Source organism: Lontra canadensis, unplaced genomic scaffold (assembly GCF_010015895.1).
Source record: "Lontra canadensis isolate GAN:19392208 unplaced genomic scaffold, GSC_riverotter_1.0 scaffold1, whole genome shotgun sequence".
NCBI lineage: Eukaryota > Metazoa > Chordata > Mammalia > Carnivora > Mustelidae > Lontra > Lontra canadensis.
In genome coordinates, this window is record NW_022630995.1 from 23348707 (window position 1) to 23371185 (window position 22479).

A 22479-nucleotide genomic window follows, 5' to 3' on the forward strand; every position below is an offset into this window, starting at 1 on the left:
TCTCCTAGGAATTTTATGGTGTCAGGTCTTACATTTAAGTCTTTAACCCATTTTAAGTTGATTTTTATATATGGTGTAAGATGGGGGCTTCATTCCTTTACTTGGGGATATCCAGTTGTCCCAGCCCAATTTGGTGAAGAGATTATTTTCCCCTTTGAATGAACTTGGCACCCCAGTCAAAAATCGGTAGATCACTGGTGTTTGGATTTATTTCTGAACTCTCAATTCTATCCCACTGGTTTATATGGCTATCTTTATGCCAGTACCACACTGTTTTGATTACTGTAGTTTTGTAGTAAGTTTTGAAATTGGAAGATATGAGTCCTTCAGCTTTGTACTTCCGTTTCAAGATTGTGTGGCTGTTCAGATCCCCTTGCAATTCCATATGATTCTGAGGATCGCCTTTTCCAGTTCTGCTAAAAGTGTTTTTGGAATTTTAATAGAGATTGCATTGGATCTGTAGATTGCTTTGGGTAGTACAGACATCTTGATGATATTAATTCTTCCAATCCATGAACACAGATGTCTTTCCATTTGTTCAGGCCTTTCAAGATACTTCTTGATGCTTTTTAGCAGAATACAAATGTAGGCAAAACCATCCAGATCCTTCCTAAGTTACTAAGAAACACACAGGGAAAAGTCCCAAATGTTGAATGATTGCATCAAAACATATTTCACTGCATTTTTTCATATTAATAAGAGTCACTGATGAAGGGAAAAAACAAAATCACAACTATCGATATTTACCTAGGGAACCATTTTCATAGAACACTGATGGAGGAACACGGGATACATCTTCAGAGTGGCAGGGGACATAGGGACAAGCACACTAGATTGAAAGCATAAAAGCATATTCTCATAAGAACCAAACAATCCTTGTTGTTGGAGGACCAAATGGAATCATCATTAATGTAAGTAGAATCAAAGTTCACAATCTGTAAATCCTTCTTAAGATAGGCATGATTCAGCTTATTTACAGTTCGAGCAAAGGCATATTTAGAAGCACAACTGTATGCTTCTAAGCTGTACACTTTCTTGAAATGCAGATCAAAAAATGGATTGTCCTAGAAGAAAAAGAGAGGCATGATTAAGCTTGTCGCCAGGAAAGTAGCTAGATTTCCTGGGGATTCTCTCATATTCTCTTACATATGCTTATTGATCCTAAAGTGTCAGTATCAAACATATTCCTAAAATCTACAAATGAGCTTTCCAAAGCTATCTGGTTTAAACATATTGCTTCTAAAGAGAACAATAATAATAAGATTATTTTCAGAAGACTCTGTGATTTTTCAGTGATTCAAATAAAACATGTCTCAAGATTCATAGTTACCAAGTCTTCCCACAATAGTAAGTTTGAGAGGATAAGTAGGGGTGGAAAAAGAGAATAACCCCCCTTACAGACTTTGGGAAAGGGGAAAAGATTTCTCCTTTCCTTTATTAGGAGATTGGCTCCTTGTGCTATTCCAGTGGTAGAAGGGGGTAATATAAGATGGCAAGATTAGTTTTGCCATGCTACAGATCACCAGCTTGCTGACTTTGAAGTTAATAGCAAGGAATTATCTTTGAAGTTAATAGCTGGGATCATTAAATCATTTGACTGAAACTGTCAAATTACTTAACACTGCCTCTATTGATTGCTCCTGGCTGTTGCCATACATCTAGCAGAGGTGTTCTGAGAAAAAGTGGACACCGAATCTCATCTAGGTCCTATATATTAAAATAATCATTGCTCTTACTAAGAGCAGTAACAGCATTGCCTTGCAATTATAAAATACTTTTCCATTACAAAATGCTTCCACATTCATTAACTGTCTAACCCCTAACTCTTTTTGAGATCAGAGGTTTTGAATTATTTATCTCTGTGTTCCTAGTGCTTATCCGTGACAACTACTAAGTTCTCAACAAATGTGTGTTGAACTGATCAGAAGTAGTCCTATAAAAAGACAGGAGGAGTAAGTGTTGCCCTAAATGACAAGGAGGTAGAGAGAGACCAAACCAGACTATTAATAATTTGTTACCATTTAGTGTATAAACATTATACAGAAATAGTTTATGCATTTGCAATTTCTCTTTTAAATAAGAAAATTCTTGTGGGAGGCAGGAGAAAGAACATGAGTTTTGAAGTTAGATAACCATTTCAAATCTCTGATGTAACCATGGGCAAAGTACTTACCTGATCTGACCTTCAGTTTTCTCCTCATTTTAGAAAAAGTTACTATGAAATTTATATGAGATTAATGATAAAAACTGCATGTGTAGAGTGTAATAAATAATAGCTCTTTTTTCCCCCTAATCTTCCCCCATAGATTGTGATACTGGTGTAAATGCTACTTTGCTTCCTACCATTAAATTAAAAAAAAAAACAAACCCAATGCTTTCAAACAAGATTGTACAAAAGTGATGTGATTTTTAAACACAGTGTTCCCTTGAGCCACACCTTGCAAAAAGTTTCCTGGCTGTCATAATTTCAGCTTGAAAGACACTTCTGCAGGAAATCCCAATAAAAGGAAATCACGCCCATTCCATCACCATACTAATCATGCTCTTTATATAGTTTTCTCACTGGAACATTTGTTCCTTATCCTGTAGATAATATCCGTTATGCCTTTGAGATACTCAGAGATTACTTTTCTCCTTTAGCCTAATAACTGAAGCCTGAGGAGGCATGCACATGGAATACAAGTACCTCCTTCCCTCTCTTTCTCTCTCTCCTCTTGTTCTTTCTTCCCATAGAATCCTAGAGCTAGCAGGGGATCTCATGGATCATTCAGTGACCTCTTGTTTATGGCTGGGATGATAGTTTCCAGAGAGGTGGAGCCCAGGTCACACGTGTAGTTGTTAGCAGAGTCAGGATAAGAACCAAGATCTCAATCAACCCAGCCCAATGTTTTGTTACACCACCCGTCCTCCTGGTATACCACATCACTCTCCAAATCCCCAGTCCTTTTGATTTCTGCTTTATAGACTGACTTCAATTTCAATTCCATTTCACTTTAAAGTTGACAACTCTCTGGCTCAAAACTGTTCTATTTAAAACCGTATCATTGTTGTTGAGAAAAATATAATAAATGCTGACTTCTGAGGATTCAATTCCGAAAGAGAGGAGACATAGAAATTCCCAGAACATCTGGGATATTTTCATTTCATCCACAGAAACCAAATCTTTGAAAGAAATGCTCTTTGAATATGATAAGGTGGTTTTTTTTTTTTTAATTCCTAGCAGTTTAGTATTTTAGGTCCTAAAGTTTTAGGTGAGAAATACTCAACTTTTCTTTTGTATCTAGTTCATGATGATCTTCCATGGGAAAGGGAAGAATCAACAAGGTTGGGATGGAATTAATGCCAGAGGTAAGGAAGAAATAGACCACAGCGAGCTATTTCCATGGAATCTACATTGACAGCCTTGCTGAATACAACTTCAGGCACTGACCAAGCTTGTAGAAAATCATTATGACACCAGTAATATTTGAGAACTTGAGAGAAAAATAAGAAAAGAAAAATGGCCCAAAAAAGAGACAGGGATGGTTAAGTCATGAAACTAGATCAGTGAACTTGACATCGATTTCTTTTTTTTTTATTTTTAAAGATTTTTATTTATTTATTGAGAGAGAGGCAGTGAGAGAGAGCATGAGCGAAGAGAAGGTCAGAAGGAGAAGCAGACTCCCTGTGGAGCTGGGAGCCTGATGCGGGACTCGATCCCGGGGCTCCAGGATCATGACCTGAGCCAAGAGTAGTCGTCCAACCAACTGAGCCACCCAGGCATCCCTCGATTTCTTTTTTTAAAATGTTTTTAATTTATTAAACAGCACAGTAAGAGAGAATGTGAGAGAGAACATGAGTAGGGGGTGGAGGGGGGAAAAAGAATCCTAAGGAGGCTCCACACCCAGTGCAGAGCCTGATGCAGGGCTCAATCTCATACCCTGAGATCATGACCTGAGCTGAAATCAAGAGTCAGATGCTTAACCAATTGAGATACTCAGGAGACCCTTTATATTGATTTCTGATAAAATTCAATGCAATATAGAAATTTTGACAAGTACATGAAAGTGTAAAGAAGAAATAATAATTTAAAAATATGTAATCCTGGGGCACCTGGGTGGCTCAGTGGGTTAAGCCTCTGTCTTCAGCTCTGGTCATGATCTTAGGGTCCTGGGATCAAACCCCACATTGGGCTCTTTGCTCAGCAGGGAGCCTGCTCCCCACACCCTACCCCTGCCCCGCCTGCCTCTCTGCCTACTTGCAATCTCTCTGTGTCAAATAAATAAATGAAATCTTTAAAAAAATATGAAATCCCATCACACAGAGGTAATTATTGTTAAAATACTTATTTCTTTCATCTATACATATACATGTGTAAATATGTATACCTGTATGTATTTTTTGTAATTGAATTTAAGTTTCAGATATTAGTTTTCAATAATATGAAATATTCTAAATATGCAAAATGAGATAATAGCAAAGAAAAACTTTGTATTTGGCTGACTTTTAAAAAACTTATTAAAATTTGGCTCAGATGGTTGGGCGTCTGCCTTCGGCTCAGGTCCTGGTCTCCAGGTCCTGAGATGGAGTCCCACATCAGGCTCTCTGCTCAGCAAGGAGTCTGCTTCTCCCTCTCTGTCTGCCTCTCCCCCTACTTGTATTCTCATTCTCTCTCAGGTGAATGGATAAAATCTTTAAAACAAACAAACAAACAAACAAACAAAGCTTATTAAGTGGTGAACAACTGTGTTCTGAGCCATTCTTGCAGAAACATGATTTTTAATGACATGTAACATTCCATCACATAGATATGCAATAATAATTATTTCCTAAGTGTCTGAAACTTTAAGTTGAATATATTATCAGAAAAATGTTATGTGAGTACAGGAAAAAAAAAAAAACAATGATATCCAGCATGCTTTGGCCAAGAAGTTATGCCAAACATACCAAATTTTTAAATAGGATTGATTCCTAGGTGATGTCAAGATAATGGCAGATAGCATATATTGATTTCAGTAAAGATCATAATGGCAAAATTCAGGCATTCAGACTAGATAATTAAGTAAATAAGTAAGTAAGGTAGAATTAAGTGCTTATGTCTGTCCATTTTACCACTGTATCTTCAGAGCCTAGCACAATTTGGTATACCACAAATTCCAAATGAATGAATGAATGAATGAATGAATATATGAACTTGTAGAGATGTTAAACAAGCAATCCAAAGAAGGCAAATTAATAGATTTCTGGGCAAAGTCCAACTCCATCACTGAATAGTTTTGTGACCTTGGGCAAGTCAATTAATCTCTTTGAGTTCCGTTTTCCTCATCTGTAAATTGGAAGTAATAACAGAATCTAATTCTATAGGGTTTTGTGATGATTATGTGAAATTATATATGAAAAGAGCTTCATGTGGTTCCTGGCATCTGATAAGAGTTCACTAAATGTGAGATGGTATCAGGGAGAGGTATTACAAGTGGTGGTAATAGTAACCTAACAATTACCTAGAGGTTACCCAAATGGCATTTAGCTCTGCCTGCTTCATCATTTTTATTATTGATTTGAATCAAGTCCTACATGTTGTGTTCATTGAATCTGCATCATAATACAGTGAATATTAAAAAAAAATCAGGTGTTAGAATATTTGATAGGTGGAAATAATAGGCCAAACTAAGAATATGGTATTCACTAGGATTAAGAACAAATGCACTGCCATTAATAAAACTGGAGGGGATTACACTAAGTGAAATAAGTCAGGCAGAGAAAGACAAATATTTCACTCATATGTGGAACATAAGGAATAGCGTGGAGGACCACAGGGGAAGAGAGAGAAAACTGAATGGGAAGAAATCAGAGAGGGAGACAAATCATGAGAGACTCTGGACTCCAGGAAGCAAACTGAGAGTTACAGAAGGAAGGGGCGGGTGGGGGGATGGGGTAACCAGGTGATGGGCATTAAGGAGGACACATGCAGTGATGAGCACTGGGTGTTATACACAACTAATGAATCGTTCAACACTACATAAAAAAATAATGATGTACTATATCTTAGCTAATTGAACATAATAAAAAAAAAGAATAAAAAAGCTTAAATTGATCCAACAAACCACCAACACTTATTGAATGCTTACTATCTACAAGGCAGAAGACTACGATAAAAGATGAAAAGTCATGGTCTCAGTTTTTTAGGGGGTTTCCATCCAGAAGAGAGACAGAGTAAGCCAACAATTGCAGTTTGTAGAATTATGTCTGTAACTTACATGCGAAATGCAATGGGGGTTTTGGGGAAGGAAAACATGAGTACGATTTTATCCAATGGGGAATCTGGGAATAGGGTGAGAGATGGAGGTGACTGGACATTTTAAACCTCAAGAATCAGTAGTTAAGCACTGTGGATTTATATAGTTTAAGGGGGAATGACCAGAAATAAAGAAGCCAGATCACCAAGAGCCCTAATTTAAATTTTATTCTATGTAAGTAGAGGCTATGGCAGATCAGGTTAAATGGTAATTCAGGCACAAAAGACCTGAGGTTTCAGGTAAGTGTTTAATAGAAATAAAGAATTTAGATCATAGGAAATACAAACTAGTCACACTAATTCTAAACTATTGTATTTAATTCTGAAAAGCTGGAGCATTCCAGGGGAGAGAAAAAGGTGGAGGGAGGGTGTTGAAGCAATGTCATCAGAAAGAAATCACAAGTAAGCTACTACCTTTTAGCATTTGTATTGTCCCATCATATTACCTTATTTGATCCTCATATGAAAGTTATTTAAAGAATGAAATGGGTACATTTAACCTAGAAAAGAGGAACCTTGAGGGAACATTATAATCATCTTCTAATATTAGAAAGCCTGCTATGTGAAAGGAGGATTGGATTTTTCCTAAATCGCTCTGAATGGCAAAACCAGGACTGATGGGTGGATGTTAGGAGTGAAGTAAATTTTTGGTTAAACATAGCAGGAAATTTAAAAATAAAGTATGGTGATTCAGAAGTTGAATGGACTTCCTCACATGATAAGGAGTTCCCCATCAGTGGATGAGTTCAAGAGAAGACTGAGAAAATCACGTGTTAAGTGGTCCTGTGGAGACATTTGCATATACACCCTCTCCCCCGCTTTCAACTCTAAGTTTGTAGGATTTCCAAGAGTTATTGGTTTTTCTGGAGGTTCAAGTGGTTAAGGAACAGCAGTTTGAAGAAGATGAGGAAGGAATCCCCAACATTTAATGGAGGAACTAGGGGTGGGGAGAGGGTGACGGTGGAAGCATCATATAAAGTTTTAGGATTGACTGGAAGATCATGTTTTACCTGTTAAGAACCCCTTGAGAAAGATGCTTTTAAATTTAAAAGACGAAAATTCAAACTTCAGCTCAGAAAAATGGAACAACAACAAAAAAAATCCAGTGGATTATCCCAGCAGAAAAACCCATAGCACTTAAGAACGCTATGTCATCTTAACACTTAGTATATGCCAAGAATAATATGAAGTAGGATATTGAACATAAAGATTTCTAGCATATTGATCCCACATCTCCCTTGCAAAACATAACACTTACGGTATCTGCTTCTTTTCCATCAATCATCTGCAGATCGTTCAAAGACCACTTTTTTGTTACTTCATATTTTTCATCTAAACCTATTCTGTAGTGTTTCACCATAATTATTTTTACTTCTTCATTTTTGGTCACTGGAGGGCAGAAAAACATTTAGTTTACATGAACTCTTAGAAGGTAATAAATTATTCATCAAGTTATACTTTTTACACTTTTCAGTATTTATGTATCTCCTTTTCATAGAACCAAGTTTGAGGCTTCATTATATCTGTACCCCACTGATGAACCCTGATGTATCTGAACCTTCATGAGTACTCCCCCTAATTTGCTCCATATGTTAACTTACTTTTTGCTACAACTGTGGTTACATACTGCCGTGGTAATGTCTGTCAGATGGAGCACTGAGCTATGTGATTTCAGCTATGAGCTTTGTGGTGGAGAATGGGGTTCGACTCATGGCAGGAAATAAGAGCGTTAGCATACAGTCAGTGCCAAAGTATTTACCAGAACAAATTGGAATTTTATTTATTTTATTATTATTATTTTTAAAGATTTTATTTATTCATTTGACAGAGAGAGAGATCACAAGCAGGCAGGGAGGCAGGCAGAGAGAGAGGAGGAAGCAGGCCCTCCGTGGAGCAGAGAGCCCGATGCGGGGCTCGATCCCAGGACCCTGGGATCATGACCTGAGCCAAAGGCAGAGGCTTTAACCCACTGAGCCACCCAGGCGCCCCCAAATTGGAATTTTAATTTATGACAATATGGAAAGTGAGGTCAGGAAAGCAAACAGTTCTGCTCACACAGCAACACAGTGTTGAAGAGTGGCCATACAAACACTCTGCATGCTTTCTTTTAAAGTCACTGTGAGATTTTTGATGTAGAAGTGTTTGGATTGCAGCTGCTGTTAGCCTGTTTGGTATTGTTTGAGATTTTTAATCTTCTTTAGAATGTCTCCAAATTTTAGCATTCAAAGTGTGCCATTAAGACAAAAAACTTTAGTACTATACCTTAAAAAGCATGCGAAAAATCATTGCTTATTTGATGTGAACAAAATGAGGGAAATAATTTCCTGGACTTAAAATCTTTGGTCTCATCTGAACACATCAGAAGATAAACATTAGATGTTGGAGCTCCTGGATTGAAAATGATCACTGAATTAATAAAGAAGTATTTACTGAGAATCTGATATTTACCTGATAAAGCTATTACAGATGCCAAAAGGGATACACGTATGAGACATGGTCCCTGCCTTCTAGAAACTATGGGTTTGTTGAAGAGACTATTCTAATACACGTGAGTCACATGAAATACATAATGATGGTATATAATGGTATATAGGTATATTATAAAGAGGTCGGGGTGGGAATTGAATATCTGAAAGCCTCTTTCAAGATGGATGATGTCACTTCGAGAGTTGCAAACTGGTTCTGTCCCCTAAGAGTGAGGTTGGAATTTGTCTTTAAGGAACTTTCTTTTGGTTCTGGAAAGTGCTACTTTGGCATATCCTCTTGGTTAAGAAGGTATAAAGCAATACATGATAATATAATCATAATGCTAGATAAACAATGTGCAGCAGACAATATGTTCAATGGGAGTCCTGAGGAGGGAGAGGTTCGGGATAGTTAAGAAAGGGATTCTGGGAGAAACAGAATTTTAGAAAGGATTTAAATCAGTCCTATTTGGGAAGGCAGGGTGATACTGAAATCATCTCTAGGTGAAGGACAGCATGAGGAAAAGGATGACAATAGAAGCTGAACCTCACCAATAGAATTAAAGCAGGTGGACTGGATAGACTGGTTGGAGAGAGGATGGGGTGGGCAATAGGGTGAACTAGGTTGAGAGAAGATTGTGAAAATGTTTTGAAAACCTCTGGATTTGAAAAGGGATAGAAACCACTGAGGACTTGTGATCTCTGAATCCTCCCTCTGGTGGAAGGGATGGGATTCTGGTCTGGACAGTGAGGGCTCCAGATTCGGGCCTGGTGAAGGGAGTAATTAACCTCTGAAGGTGCAAGTGAGACTGAAATTAAGGCAACCAGTTCTCAGTGACTTCAGTCCTCTACAGGTTGACAATCTAAGAAGGCTCTCCATCAGGTGTTCAGTGAAAGCTCATGCAGTAATACCTACTCAGTAAGTCTCTTTCCTCCTTGGAGCAGGGGCTAGTACAGAGGGGCCCTGTTAAAGGAGTATTTTTCTGGGAGCAGTGGAGCACACGATACATTGGAGAAGAACTGAAAGGCTTAGTGGGCTCTGGCTTTAGACAGTTTGGATTCAAATCATGATACCACTTTGTACAGTGTGGTCTGAGTAAACTACTTCATGTCCAGAGAGATTAAACCTCCATTCAGTCAAGTTGTAAAGCAAGATCAGAGTTCTACAAACTCATGGCATGTACAGGCTAAAGATAAAGTATAAAAATGAGGTAGGATAGTGCCTGGTTTTCAGTAAATGGTAAAGTATTTTATTTTGTTTTAAGAGGCTGTTGTAAACTAGGCACAGGATGTGGGCAGTGTAATAGATGTGGCAGATCTAAGTAAGATTTCAAATGAGGCATTGACAACACTGGGTGGAAACCTAAACAGGAGAGTACAGATAGTGACCTGCTTGGGCAGAATAATGAGTTTAGTTTTTGACATTCAGAGAAGGTGTCCATAAGCAATCTCAGAAGAGAAGGAGATGGAAGTTTGTAGTTTAGGGGTGGAGATAGGGGCTTGGGATTTTTCTGTGTGGACAGATTTCCAAGACCAAGTTTATAGGGAAAAGAGCAGAGGTAAGAGGTGAGATAGAGCAGAGAAGAAAAAGGTATCAGTAGAGAGGTCTGAGAAAGTGTCATGGGAAGAGACAAGCCCAATAATGTGATGCTGTGGAAATCAAGAGGACAGAGGATTTAAAAAATTGGAGACCATCCCATGAAGTCACTTTGTTGGGTAAAGCAGAGTTCAGACCTGGCACCGAATCTGACTTGGGAAATAGCATTGATTTCTTTCCTGAGGTCAGTTTCTCGGGAACGGTGAGAGCAGAACAATTTGCAGAAGACTCCTTCATGCATGAACTGATACTGAGTACATACTGTGTGCCAGTTCCTGGATTAGGTAGGATTAAAACAAGAAACAGGAGGAGACTAAAGGCTATGATTTAGATCACATATTCCACGAGTTTGGAAGAGGAAGGATCGTGTATTCTGGGGGATGAAGGGAGTGATTGAAGAGTATGTCCTTGAGACGATTCGGAAATGAAGATTTCAACCAGGTACCAACAAACTGGCTCAGAGTCTGTGAGCCTCCAAAAACTGGTGGGTTTCTCTGTACATTTCTCTGTACATTTCTCCAGCTCTAAGAAAGGTCTATTTCCATTGGTCTGGATGTTAGCTTTGGGAAGAGGAAAGGATCAGAAAGGAAACCTTTAGGATGGCATGTTGAAGTGGAGGCAGAGTTGATGCTCTCAGGCTTACTAAAGACGAGATCTTGGAGGCAGTTCCTTCCACCAGGAGGCAGCTGTGTCTGCTCAGGCAAAGGCTCTACCTCAGGAAAAAGGACAATGTTCTTGTTCTGGCTTGCTGTCTCACTTGCTACTTAGGGTGTGGGAGAGGATGGGTGTGGAGAGAAATAACTGAATGGTATGTGAAAATGTAATTTGAAGCAAATTCCACTGCCTCATCTATATGTTCTGATAGTTAGCTGATTGCCTGTAGCCCACCAATTCATTTCATTAATTTGATAAATATTTGAGTTCCCCTTTTGTATAAGGCCCTGTGGCAGGCATGAAAACAATGAATTCCCATAAGGCACCATTCTTGCTCTCACAGAGCTCAGGAAGCTCTGAAAGAACACCGGTGATCACAGTACCGTGAATGGGGGAAGCACAGACAGGGTAATAGAGGAAAATGGAGAGGGGACATTTTCGCCCGACTGGTGGGGTGAGGGAGAGCTTCTTGAAGAGGGTCACCTGAGTTGTAAAGGGCAGTGGGAGTTGGCAGAATAAAGAAAGGAGTTGAGGGACTTCTGGAACAGCATGCGTACAAAAGCATGAAGTACTTGACCCTTTTGAGTCATGATAGATATTTGGTATTGTTGGCATGAAGTGTGCAGGTGGATAGGTGGTAGGAACCAGGGAAAGCAGGAGGTAGTTCTTCAAGGGTCTGGAATGCTAGGCTTAGGAGTTGAAATGCTCTCCGAAAAGCTGTGTGTGTGTGGAGGGGTCTTGGGAGAAGGGCTGTTGCTGAAGGATTTTAAGTGATAGGCTGAGCTTTAAATTCTAGAACGTTTTCTTGAGCAGTTCTATAAAGGACGGAAGGAGACATTAAGGAGAGAGGACCTACCAGTTATCAAGTTTTATCAAGTTTTCTTACGTTAATGGTTACTGTCTCACATTAGCGGTTACTGTCTCACTAACGCCAAACTAAGAAAACAAGCACACTTTAAAAGGCAACCATTTGAGGCAATGATGCAGCACAGACACAGTGCAGACTTCAATTTGGCAAAAGTAGCCTGCTCTGGAGTCAAGGAGGCTCCAAGAATTGTCTTTAGCCAAGAGTCAAAGAAGTATACTCATGCTGGAGCGGACCCAATCCCTAATTTCCATGCTTGGGATCTGCTTACAGCTGAAATTAAATGGCCATATCCACATTAATGCAGTGGCAAAGTGGAAACTTACCACATTGTCTTAAAACAGAAATGTGTTTATATAGTCCACGTGTTAGAGAGTTGGTTTCAGTAACATCAGAGGTGTCATTATACAACTATGACTTAGTGAGTAATATCTATAGACTAAGGGAACTTCAAAATAACCTGCTCCAATATTACTAGTTTAGTTAGCATTTTCAGAGTTATGAAATTAACTTCACACCAACCATTTATTTTCACTTTCAATTACAAAAGAAACACTCATTAATAACTGCCTCTATTACCACGATAAAATAGTCACTGTAATTCGTAAGACTAAATGGGAAGAAGGTTGGCTAATTGAACCAATACAATTTTGCTGAATGGAGAAAAAACTTAGCTCACAAATAAGCTATACAGAAATGTTTTAAATAAACAAATGGCAGCTATTTCACAATCCTAGTGTTACATAATTGTTTTCATCATTGAAATTAAATAATATGAAAAAAACCACCACGAGATATCAAAGATAGGAAGTTTCAGTGAAAATGTTTCAATGTATCAATGATGTCTTAGGGTCATTGAGAATGTTATTATTGATTTCATTTAAAAAGCAATTTTCAAATTGTATTTTTTTCTAGAAATATTTTTATAAAATCAATTTTGGGGCTTACTGAGCACTATAGGTTGAATGTTTCTGTCCTCCCAAAATTCATTTTTGAAATCCTAACCCCCATGGTGACGTATTAGGAGGTGGAGACATTGGGAGGTGATGTGGCATTAGTACCTTTATGAAAAGACTCCAGAGAAATCCCTTGCCCTTTCTACCATGTAAGGTTACAGGAAGATGATGGTCTCTGAGGAAGTGGTCTTCACCAGACACTGAGTCTACTGGTGTCATGATCTTGGACTTCCCAGTTTCCAAAACTGAGAAATAATATTTGTTGTTTATAAGGCACCCAGTCTCTAATATTTTGTTTCTTTTTCTTTTTAATTTATTATTATTTAACACCCTTATTGTTACCATTCTTATTGTAAATGGTTTGACAAAATTGTTAGATTCCCTGGTTCACAGAAATTCTGTTCTGACATTAAAATATAATACGTATGGATAATTTATACACACAGTTTTCATAATTCTAGACAATGCCATTTATTTTAAAATTAACATTTATAAATGAAAAATGTTTTTCTAAATAGATGAGAATGCTTAAAATAATCTTTTTCTGAATATGTATATAATTTATATTTATAAAATGTATATCTCAATTTTCATTACATATTAAATATAATACATATGTTTAGTGTCTATTTTCATTTTACTATAAATATTTATAGTATATACATTTATACAAATATATTTCAGCATGTTTTCACAGTAAATGTATTTTTCTGCACATTTAAAAAATATAACCCTACTTTCTATTTTATTTATTTGGAACATAATTTATCATGTTTGTTTTTCTCCTAGTTAGGCTTTAACAGAAGAAATCTATGTGTAAATGTAGGTGTCATTATTTCCATATCAGAGATACCAACACTGAGGCCAGAGAGGCTAATTATTTGCCCCAAATTTCACAGCTGGCAGGTGGACAAAGTAGAGTCAGGTTTTATACCAGACCTCTCTGATTGCGAGCATCCCAGGGTCCATTCTACCATGCCTTGCTACTTCCTATTCAGTTATGGTGAATGCTGCGTATACTATTTCAAGCCCTTCAGAATTTCTTTAATTCATTTGCACTCATCATTGCACAAGTGACTTATCCCTTTCTAGTGCCCGCATAAAATAGGGCTCCTTTGTCTTCTGTAAGAACATGTTGCTTTTAGCTGACAGGGATAACGATGCTCTAGGCTAGGGGAAGCTTAACTCAAGGAGAAATGACCATGCAAACTCTGAGTTGGAAGGAGGTGCCAAGAAATCCTCAAAGTAAATCCTAGCAAAATACAGAGAAGGAGATTAGGTTTATGGCATCTAATTCCTGACATCAATCAGGTGAAGTGTCAAGATAACAGTACATCCTGGAGTGCCTGGGTGGCTCAGTGGATTAAAGCCTCTGCCTTCGGCTTGGGTCATGGTCCCAGGGTCCTGGGATCGAGCCCCGCAAGCCTGCTTCCCACTTTCTCTCTGCCTGCTTCTCTGCCTACTTGTGATCTCTGTCTGTCAAATAAATAAGTAAATAAATAAATAAATCTTAAAAAAAAATAATCATCTGGTTGTGAGACCTCTGCAAAAGACAGATTCTGATTAGATAAGTAGAAAATTTAACTTATTTAAACATTTATTCTTTAGTTTGAAAAATACCTGATGGAGTTCAGTTGGTCCTGCCTTCAGTTCTTACAAATTTAGAACTGCTAGACTGTAGCATATAAAGAGAAAATTATAACTATGAGCCTCTATTCTGTGAAGGTGGCCAACATTCAAAATTTGGAGTTACTCGCCTCAATAATTGTGATATGACCTGTTTGATTCACATCATTAGAAATCTTCTAAGTAAAGCATGATCAAAGATTAAAGACCATCAATCATCACACTGACTTCATTTTCAATTACCATTCTGCCTAAATGTATTTGAAAGGATCATAAAGAGATGTTACATTTAGTCAAAGTGCTCTCAAACTAATGGATACGATATAGAGAAGAGCTATGAAAAACTGGGAATAATTATGACTTACAATGTTAACTTTTATCTGAAATATCACAATCTTGCTTTCTCTTCACATCTGAGAAGACCTTGTTTTGTTTTGTTGTTGTTCTTTTGGTTCTTTTTTCCTTCCTTACTTCTTACAGAAGAGAATCATCGAATTTTACTAATGAAAGTGATCATCTATGCTACTTGGTCATTTTCCAGATGAGAAAATTGAACCCTAAAGAGGTTGTCTTCACACGTTATGAATGTTAACCTCTTGACCTTCTGAACCTTGTTAAAAGGATTCAGGTCATTTATGAAAAAATATAGCAGATAACCCTAGCCCATAGCATCTTCCTTAGAACACAAGAACAAGAGAAGAAAAGACATTATCCATTTCTGAAAGTTTAATTCTAGGGGCCTTTTTTTTTTCATGTCAGATAGGACAAGTTTAGTTATTTATATGATTAGAGAGAAGAATTAAACTATATTTGGTAAGTTAGATATATGTATTGTTCAGATATTTTATTTTTATAAGTTTTCTTTAAAAATATTTATATACTAATGTTACATGATAAGTAATTAACTATAAAGAGGATCATCATAGGAATAAAATGATTAAATGTTAATGTTGGAATAAACATCTTCTTTAATATATTAAGTCAAAATACTTAAAAATACAGTAATTTTGTGGTTAAGATACAATATATTTTCTAAAATTATTTCATTTGACTTTTTTCCACAATTTGATTTCTTTCTTTTTCCTGGCTAATTAAGTTTTTTACCTTGCTGATATGCCAATTCCTCTTACTCTGTATTTATATAGCAACACATGCTAGATAAAGTGTTAGATAAGTATTAATATGCCTATTATTGAGTAAATATTGTTCTTATTAAGAATGATAGAATTTTTAAAAATTCTTAGCACTTTATTGAAAGCTGTTCTACTTTCCCTATAGTACTCCAACTTGACAACTTTAGAGAGTCCTTCTGAGGCAATTATCAGGAAGAGAATTATAATAAGTTGTTTTCTGAAAATGCTGAGGTGTGCCTTAAAAAAGAAAATCCACAATGAATACTTAGAGTTTCTGAGCTCTTTCCTCCTAAGCTCCTGAGAAGTAGTAAAAGGCATGGATTGGGAAAAGGGAATGCTATATATTAAATTCAATAATGGCACAAACATTTCTGCCTTAATTCACAAACATGGCAGGTTAGGCAAATCATAATTAAGCGCAAAAGCCTATTCCCACGTATGGAAAGTTTTTGTGAATTTTAAGAACATGAGGGAATCTGTATCTATATCTATATTTTAGTTAAGTAGTTTAGAGAGCAGAGAGTTTAGAGAGCAGACCCTTATCCTTGAAGTTCCATCTTCATGAACTAATTTCTACAATTAAAGTATTGTTTCTGTGAGCACACTTCCTAGAAGAGAAAGAGTTTTTAGAGGATCATTTCTCTTTTCAAAATAAGCTCCCAGGAAGTCTAAAAAAACCCTTAGAAGAAAAATCTAAGGTCTTTTTCTCCTTCCTGGCATGAAAAAGGATCACCTCCTAGTTGTCCAGGCTGGTTGGAAATAGAGCCGTATAACTCAATTCTCCGGTGTATTTAAAAATATACAGAAAGCTGTCTGTTGAATTTTTTAAAATGAGCTCTTACACGTTAAGATTGCATACCATGCAAGTAAAATTAAATAAAAAATTGGAGACAAAATAATCAAAGCACGAAAATACATACCTGGCTTCATTCTGAACGATCAACCAAGATATGTCTTACTACAATATCATTTTTCTGTCTTCCATTTTAGCACTGAAAATAAAATCCTGTGGCATCCAAATTCCTAAACTTGGCAGGGTTAAGCTCTATCACCAGAAGATACACGTGCTGTTATTATAGCGGAAAACAAATGCAAACCTGTCCTTTCATCACCCACGCCTCTGGGAGGTATTTACATTCCGAAGTGATAAGAGAAAGAACAGATTACCTGACACGCAGAGGTAATACCTGTCCTGGACTGAGAACTCGATTTCAATAAACTCGTACAGATGCTGCGAGAGTGGCTTAAACAGTTTCTTCTCCAAGTCCTCCTTCACCAGTGATGACATTTCCTCCGGGTCCACTTGGCCTGATGTCTTGGCTCAAGATCACCCTCGCTCGCCTTTTGCTCCCTAGATTTCCTGCGGGCTTTGCGCCTCCCAGCCCTCGCTCCCTTTAACTTCTCATTCGCAGTCAGACCCGGGCTCCGCAGAGCGGTCGGCGCGCGCGGTCGGACCCCTCACTGCGCCGCGTGCCCTGTGGCAGCGGCCAAAAAGGCGGCGGCAACACCCGCCCCACCGTCACTCCTCAGCATCCAGGCTCAAGGAGGCTGCTCTCTGGAGCTCTCCTGTGGTTTGCTGATGGGGATCACAATTCTGAACACCGGCAGCCCTACTTGTGGAGTCCCTTGGTTATTCTAGTCTATAGCCTTTTCCCTTTCGCGCCGCTCTGCAGAGGAAGACCACTGCTTCGGCTTGATTCCATTATATAAATCAGCTGTCTGGTTCTATTGATTGGGATCATCTTCCATTAAGAACTTTGCTATCATTGGCCGGAGACAGCTCGCTCGCGACACTTCCAACAAGTATCTTGCCCTCCTTCTTTCCCCTCCTGCAACTCATCAGACCTTTGCTTCTGTGAAAGTCAGCACCAATTCCTGGGTCCGAATTATTGTTTAAATGGGCTCCTTTGGTGTTGTTTATGCTCCTACTCACAAAGAAAAAATGTAGTAGGTATCTACCAGGGCAAATCTTCCTATTTGTTTCTTGGGAGGGTGAGTCTTCTATCCCCAAGGAGTTTATGATCTGATAGAGAGGAGTACACCATAATAATTAGCGTGAGTGTTTTAAAGTGATACATGGCACAAAAGAAAAGGGAATGAATGGAGAAGATATTTGTACCTGAAAAGTATCAAAGGAAGTGCTGTAGGAGAAGGTCTATCTGGAGCTTGAAGAATGAGTGAAAAGTATCCAGGTTTGGGGGCGGGTGGGGGTGGGGGAGAGGGAAGGAGCCTATTCCACAGACAGACTCTGTGATCCAAAGGCCTTCATCAGAAAGCTCAGGGGGCCTTTGGGAGGAGAGGAAGTAGTCTGTTTTCCTGAGTGGTAGCCTGTGTGAAAAGTAAAAGATAAGACTGGAAAGGTAGACTGGGGCCAGATCAGAAAGGGCCTTGAATGCCAGATTAACCCTTTGAACTATACTCTGTAGAAGTAGAGAGCCAGTGAAGATTTTGGCGCATTCATTCATTCATTCATTCAACAAATATTTCTCAAGGGTTGATTTTTGTGCCAGGGAATACACAATGAAAAAGATAGGTCAATTCCTTGCTCCTGTAGAGCTTGGAGGGGTAAAGCGAAAATAAAGAAATGAACCAGTGACCATTCAGGGCGCACTCAGCTGCAAGTAACAGAACATGTGACATAAAGTTGTACAGAGGAAAGACTTCAAACTCTCATAATAGAAGGTCTGCAAGGAGACAGTTTCAAGATCAGCTCAGGGCTCATAGATGAGGGTCCTAAGTGCTTTGATTCTTCCAGCCCTCAGCTGTTGGCGTTTAGCTCCAAGGACAGCAAGACAGGGGGCCAGGGATTGGTAACTCTTTTTGATTTCTTTTTATGTCAGAAGCAAACTCTTTCTCAGAAAGCAGCAAGAGACTTCCCTTTATATCACGATGGCCCAAACTGGGTCTCATAGCCATCCTAGGAAATAAGTATATGTTATTTTTGGTTCCTACCACAGGAAAGGGGATTTTCTAACAAGGAAGAAGAGGCCGGGAATGACCGTAAGCAGTCAATAAATAGTGTTCCATGGCTTCCATATTAGCTGCTCTAGAGAAAAATTAATGGCATGGCTGTGGCTAGGCCAAATTGTGGGGTCCTGGGTGAGACATTTGTCTTTCTGATCCTCAGTTTCCCCATCTGAAGAATGATCTCTAGGGTCCTTTCCTACTTTAATATCTCCTATTTGGGAGTCTAGTAAAACAATTTGGGTAGAGAGTAACAGAGAACTGGTACTATGTTTTCAAATACGGAAATGGAGAAGGTGGGTGCCTGGGTGGTTCTGTTGATTAAGCATCTGACTCTTAGGTTCCGCTTAGGTCATGATCTCAGGGTTGTGAAATTGAGCCCCACATCAGGCTCCACACTATGTGTGGAGCCTGCTTAAGATTCTTTGTCTTGTTCTCCCTCTGTCCCTTTCACTCTCTCTCTCCCTTCTCTAAATAAAAAAAAAAAAAAAAAGGAGAAGGGGCATGAATAGAAGATATATTGGGATGATAAAATCAACATACCATGCTACTTAATTAGATGTGAAAGGTGGAAGGTAAAAGCAATATGACACAGCAGCTTTCTGTTTACACTAAGGGAATGAGATAATGGATCCATATTACAAGAGAGAGATTATCAGAGAAAATATTATTTCCAGCTTTTACACTTGAAAAGTTATTTCCTGGGTGTTTTAGTCCTCTTATGGAGACGTATGACAGTCAGAACGCTCATCAACACCATTGTCATTGAAATTTAATGAAATACTTATTTATGTGATTTTTAAAAATGTTTTTCTCTCCTGCTGGACTTAAGTTTTATGAGGTCAGGAACCGTGTTTTTTCTGCTGACCATACACTCAGGCTATGTGATAATGCACTGTCTAGCACAACCTCAATGTTCTTGCATTCATTTAGTCACTCACTTTATCTGTAAATATTTACAAAAAGAATAAATCAGAGAATCAAACAGTCTTACAATGACTTTCTTCCTTTTTTGCACAGCCGATTTTGTAATTATATATCCTCATAGCTGGACTCGACAGTTATCAGTCTTACCAATGACTTATTCTGTATCAATATCCATTTGCTCTTATTGCCATGAATGCACACACTTCAGTTGTGAGAGTCTCAACTGCACTTCTGAAGGAAATTACTACAATTTTCTCTGAAAGTTCGTAAGTGAAGAGTGGCTATGCACTGCGGTATGGTCTTAAGTAATGTTGAAAGCAGAGATTCAAGAACTGACAGAGTGACTTTTTAGTTCTGAATTGAAATGTTTGCTGTCAACAAGTGTGTTCAGGAACGATTTGCAAGTTGGTTTGAATATTCTTATTGTATTGATTTGTTTGAAAGTCCTAGGGGGAAAGTCATATTAAAGTGCTAAGTGTCTTTTTTGAGGTTCTAATTCATTCTATGAGGCCAATCCATCAAAACATTATCTAAGTTATAAAGAATCAAAAGATTCCACCTTAAGAAAATAACAAATGGTGATTCATCATAAAAAGGGAAACAAGGAAACTCTCTAGATATCCTAATTTCTTTGTCAATTGAAAGGAATACAGTACTAAACCTTTAGAAACTAACATCAATGGAAGAGGTTATAGAAAAATAACAAATAGACCCCCAAAAATGTTCACTAAGATATTTAAGAGAACTATAATGGGTTGCTGGCTGGCTTAGTCAGTAGAACATGTGGCCCTTGATCATGGGGTGATGAGTTCAAGTCCCATGCTGGGTGTAGAGAGTACTTAAAAAAATTTTTTTAAAGATATTTAATGGAGCTATAAAAACATTCTTTCCTCATGGCCAGCAATTATTCTAGTATGTAAATCTATTTTTTTAAAATCCTACAGAATTGTGAATGGGGATAATGATGGGGAAACCATTGGAAAAAATGATGTTTTTTGGAAACCCTTATATTTAAAACTCCATCATCCCCTAAATGTATTTCCTACAGGGAAGCAACATTTAAAAAAAAAAAAAAAGATTTATTTATTTATTTTAGAGAGAAGGAGAGTGAGTCGGGGGGAGGGCAGGGGGCAGAGGGAGAAGGAGAGAGAATCCCAAACAGACTCCATGGTGAACACAGAGCTTGATGGAGGGCCTGATTCCATGACCCTGAGATCATGACCCAAACTGAAATCAAGAGTCTGATACACAACCTACTGAGCGACACAGGTGTCCTTAGAGAAGGACATTTTAATACCTACTGTTTCATTAAGAGGTCCAGCTAGTCCACCATCCTGGGTAAAATAATGAAACTTAATGTCTATACAGATTAGCTCAGCTGGTATGCAGGGGGGTAAATTACTCAGAAGAAAAGGCCTCCTTGCGAGTCCTTAAGACTCACAGATTAATTAACTTTTGTTTTAATTGGGGAACTGAAGCCTGGATTCCACACAATCAACAACTAGAAGAGTGGACTATAATTTCTAGGTCTGTAAATAGTTCGGATCTATTTTATTCTCACACTTTTTTCCCAGATATCAAGGAACTATTTTTCTTTCAATTTTCAGTTTCGGAGTGTTGCTGTAATCACTTCCCAACCTAGACTGTAAAAATTTTACATTCTCTTGCAACCACAGAATAATTTATTTGCTTAAGGTACCTAGGAGTAAGTGTCCTACCTGTGCATAATAACAGGATTATAATGTGTACAAGTGATAACATTATTCTCTCTTTTGCACATTCACAAATTATGGGAGTGTAGGCTTGCACAGAGCTCAGGGTTAAGAGTAATTGTTCCCTGGAATTAGAGAGTTGGCTTAACTGAGAGGTTGTGGACCAAAGGTCTGCTCTTCTCAAGTCTGCTCTGAAGGTGCAGGAAGTGGTGGTAAACACTGTGAATACAGGCTAGTTCCCAACTGTGTCTTCTTTCTAGACCCACACTCTGAGGCCTTTTGCTTAAGCAAAAGGCTGTGGTTGTGTATGCCCTCATATCACTAAGTCCTGGAACGTCCTCCAAGAGAGAAGAGAAAATATTTATCAGCACTAATCAATTCGAGACTCTAAGTGTTGGCCATTGCAATATACATTGTTTAATTTAGTCTTCCAATAAAGCTAAGAGGTAGGTACATGATTGTCTTCATTTTCCCTCAGAGGGGACAGTATTCTGTGGAAACATGGTAGTCCCTCGCTTAATGCTTGACAAGAAGGGTAAGGCATCTGTCCCATATTTATTGCTTCTACCTTCGGTAAGAATATCTTATTAATAATATGTTATTGTAACCAAATTTTTTTCATTATGAGAGTCCTGAACATACTTTTTTTTTTTTTTTTTAAGATTTTATTTATTTATTTGACAGACAGAGATCACAAGTAGGTAGAGAGGCAGGCAGAGAGAGAGGAGGAAGCAAGCTCCCCGCTGAGAAGAGAGCCCGATGTGGGGCTCGATCCCAGGACCCTGGGATCATGACCTGAGCTGAAAGCAGAGGCTTTAACCCACTGAGCCACCCAGGCGCCCCCTGAACATACTTTTAATGTTATTTTACATGCATATTGAAAATTGCCCATTCTGTGTTATATTTCTTAAACTTTCATTTGTAGGAATCAGGACAATGTTAGAATGAAAATATTTAATATTTTTTACACATAAAGAAGATACACATAAAAATTTCATTACTGTATTAGATCATATTTTACTTAATCCAAGAAATATTCTTTAATCAAAGAGGTTCTTGGTAACTGTAGTCTAGAAATACTGTGTGTGCATGTGTGTGTACGTGAGTGCACAATGATCTAGAATGTAGATCAGATTCTAAGTTGAAATCCTAATTCCCAATGTGATAGAATTAGGAAGTACAGCCTTTGAGAGTTCATTAGGTCATGAGGGTGGAATCCTCATGAATGGGATCATCTTTATAAAAGAGATGCTAGAGAGAACTCCCTTGTTCCTTCCATGAGGAGGACACAAGGAGAAGAACAAGG

The 22479-nt window shown here is 38.1% G+C and overlaps 1 protein-coding gene across 1 annotated transcript; it reads right to left on the minus strand.

Annotated features, from left to right (window-relative positions):
• Positions 1-720: 720 nt before the first annotated feature.
• EXOC1L (exocyst complex component 1 like) lies at positions 721-16858 on the minus strand. The gene is made up of 3 exons (XM_032865280.1): positions 16738-16858; positions 7533-7663; positions 721-1064 (listed from the first exon to the last, which is right to left on the minus strand). Exons 1-3 carry the CDS (start codon positions 16856-16858, stop codon positions 798-800), a joined length of 519 nt encoding a protein of 172 aa, XP_032721171.1. The 3' UTR covers positions 721-797.
• Positions 16859-22479: the final 5621 nt, after the last annotated feature.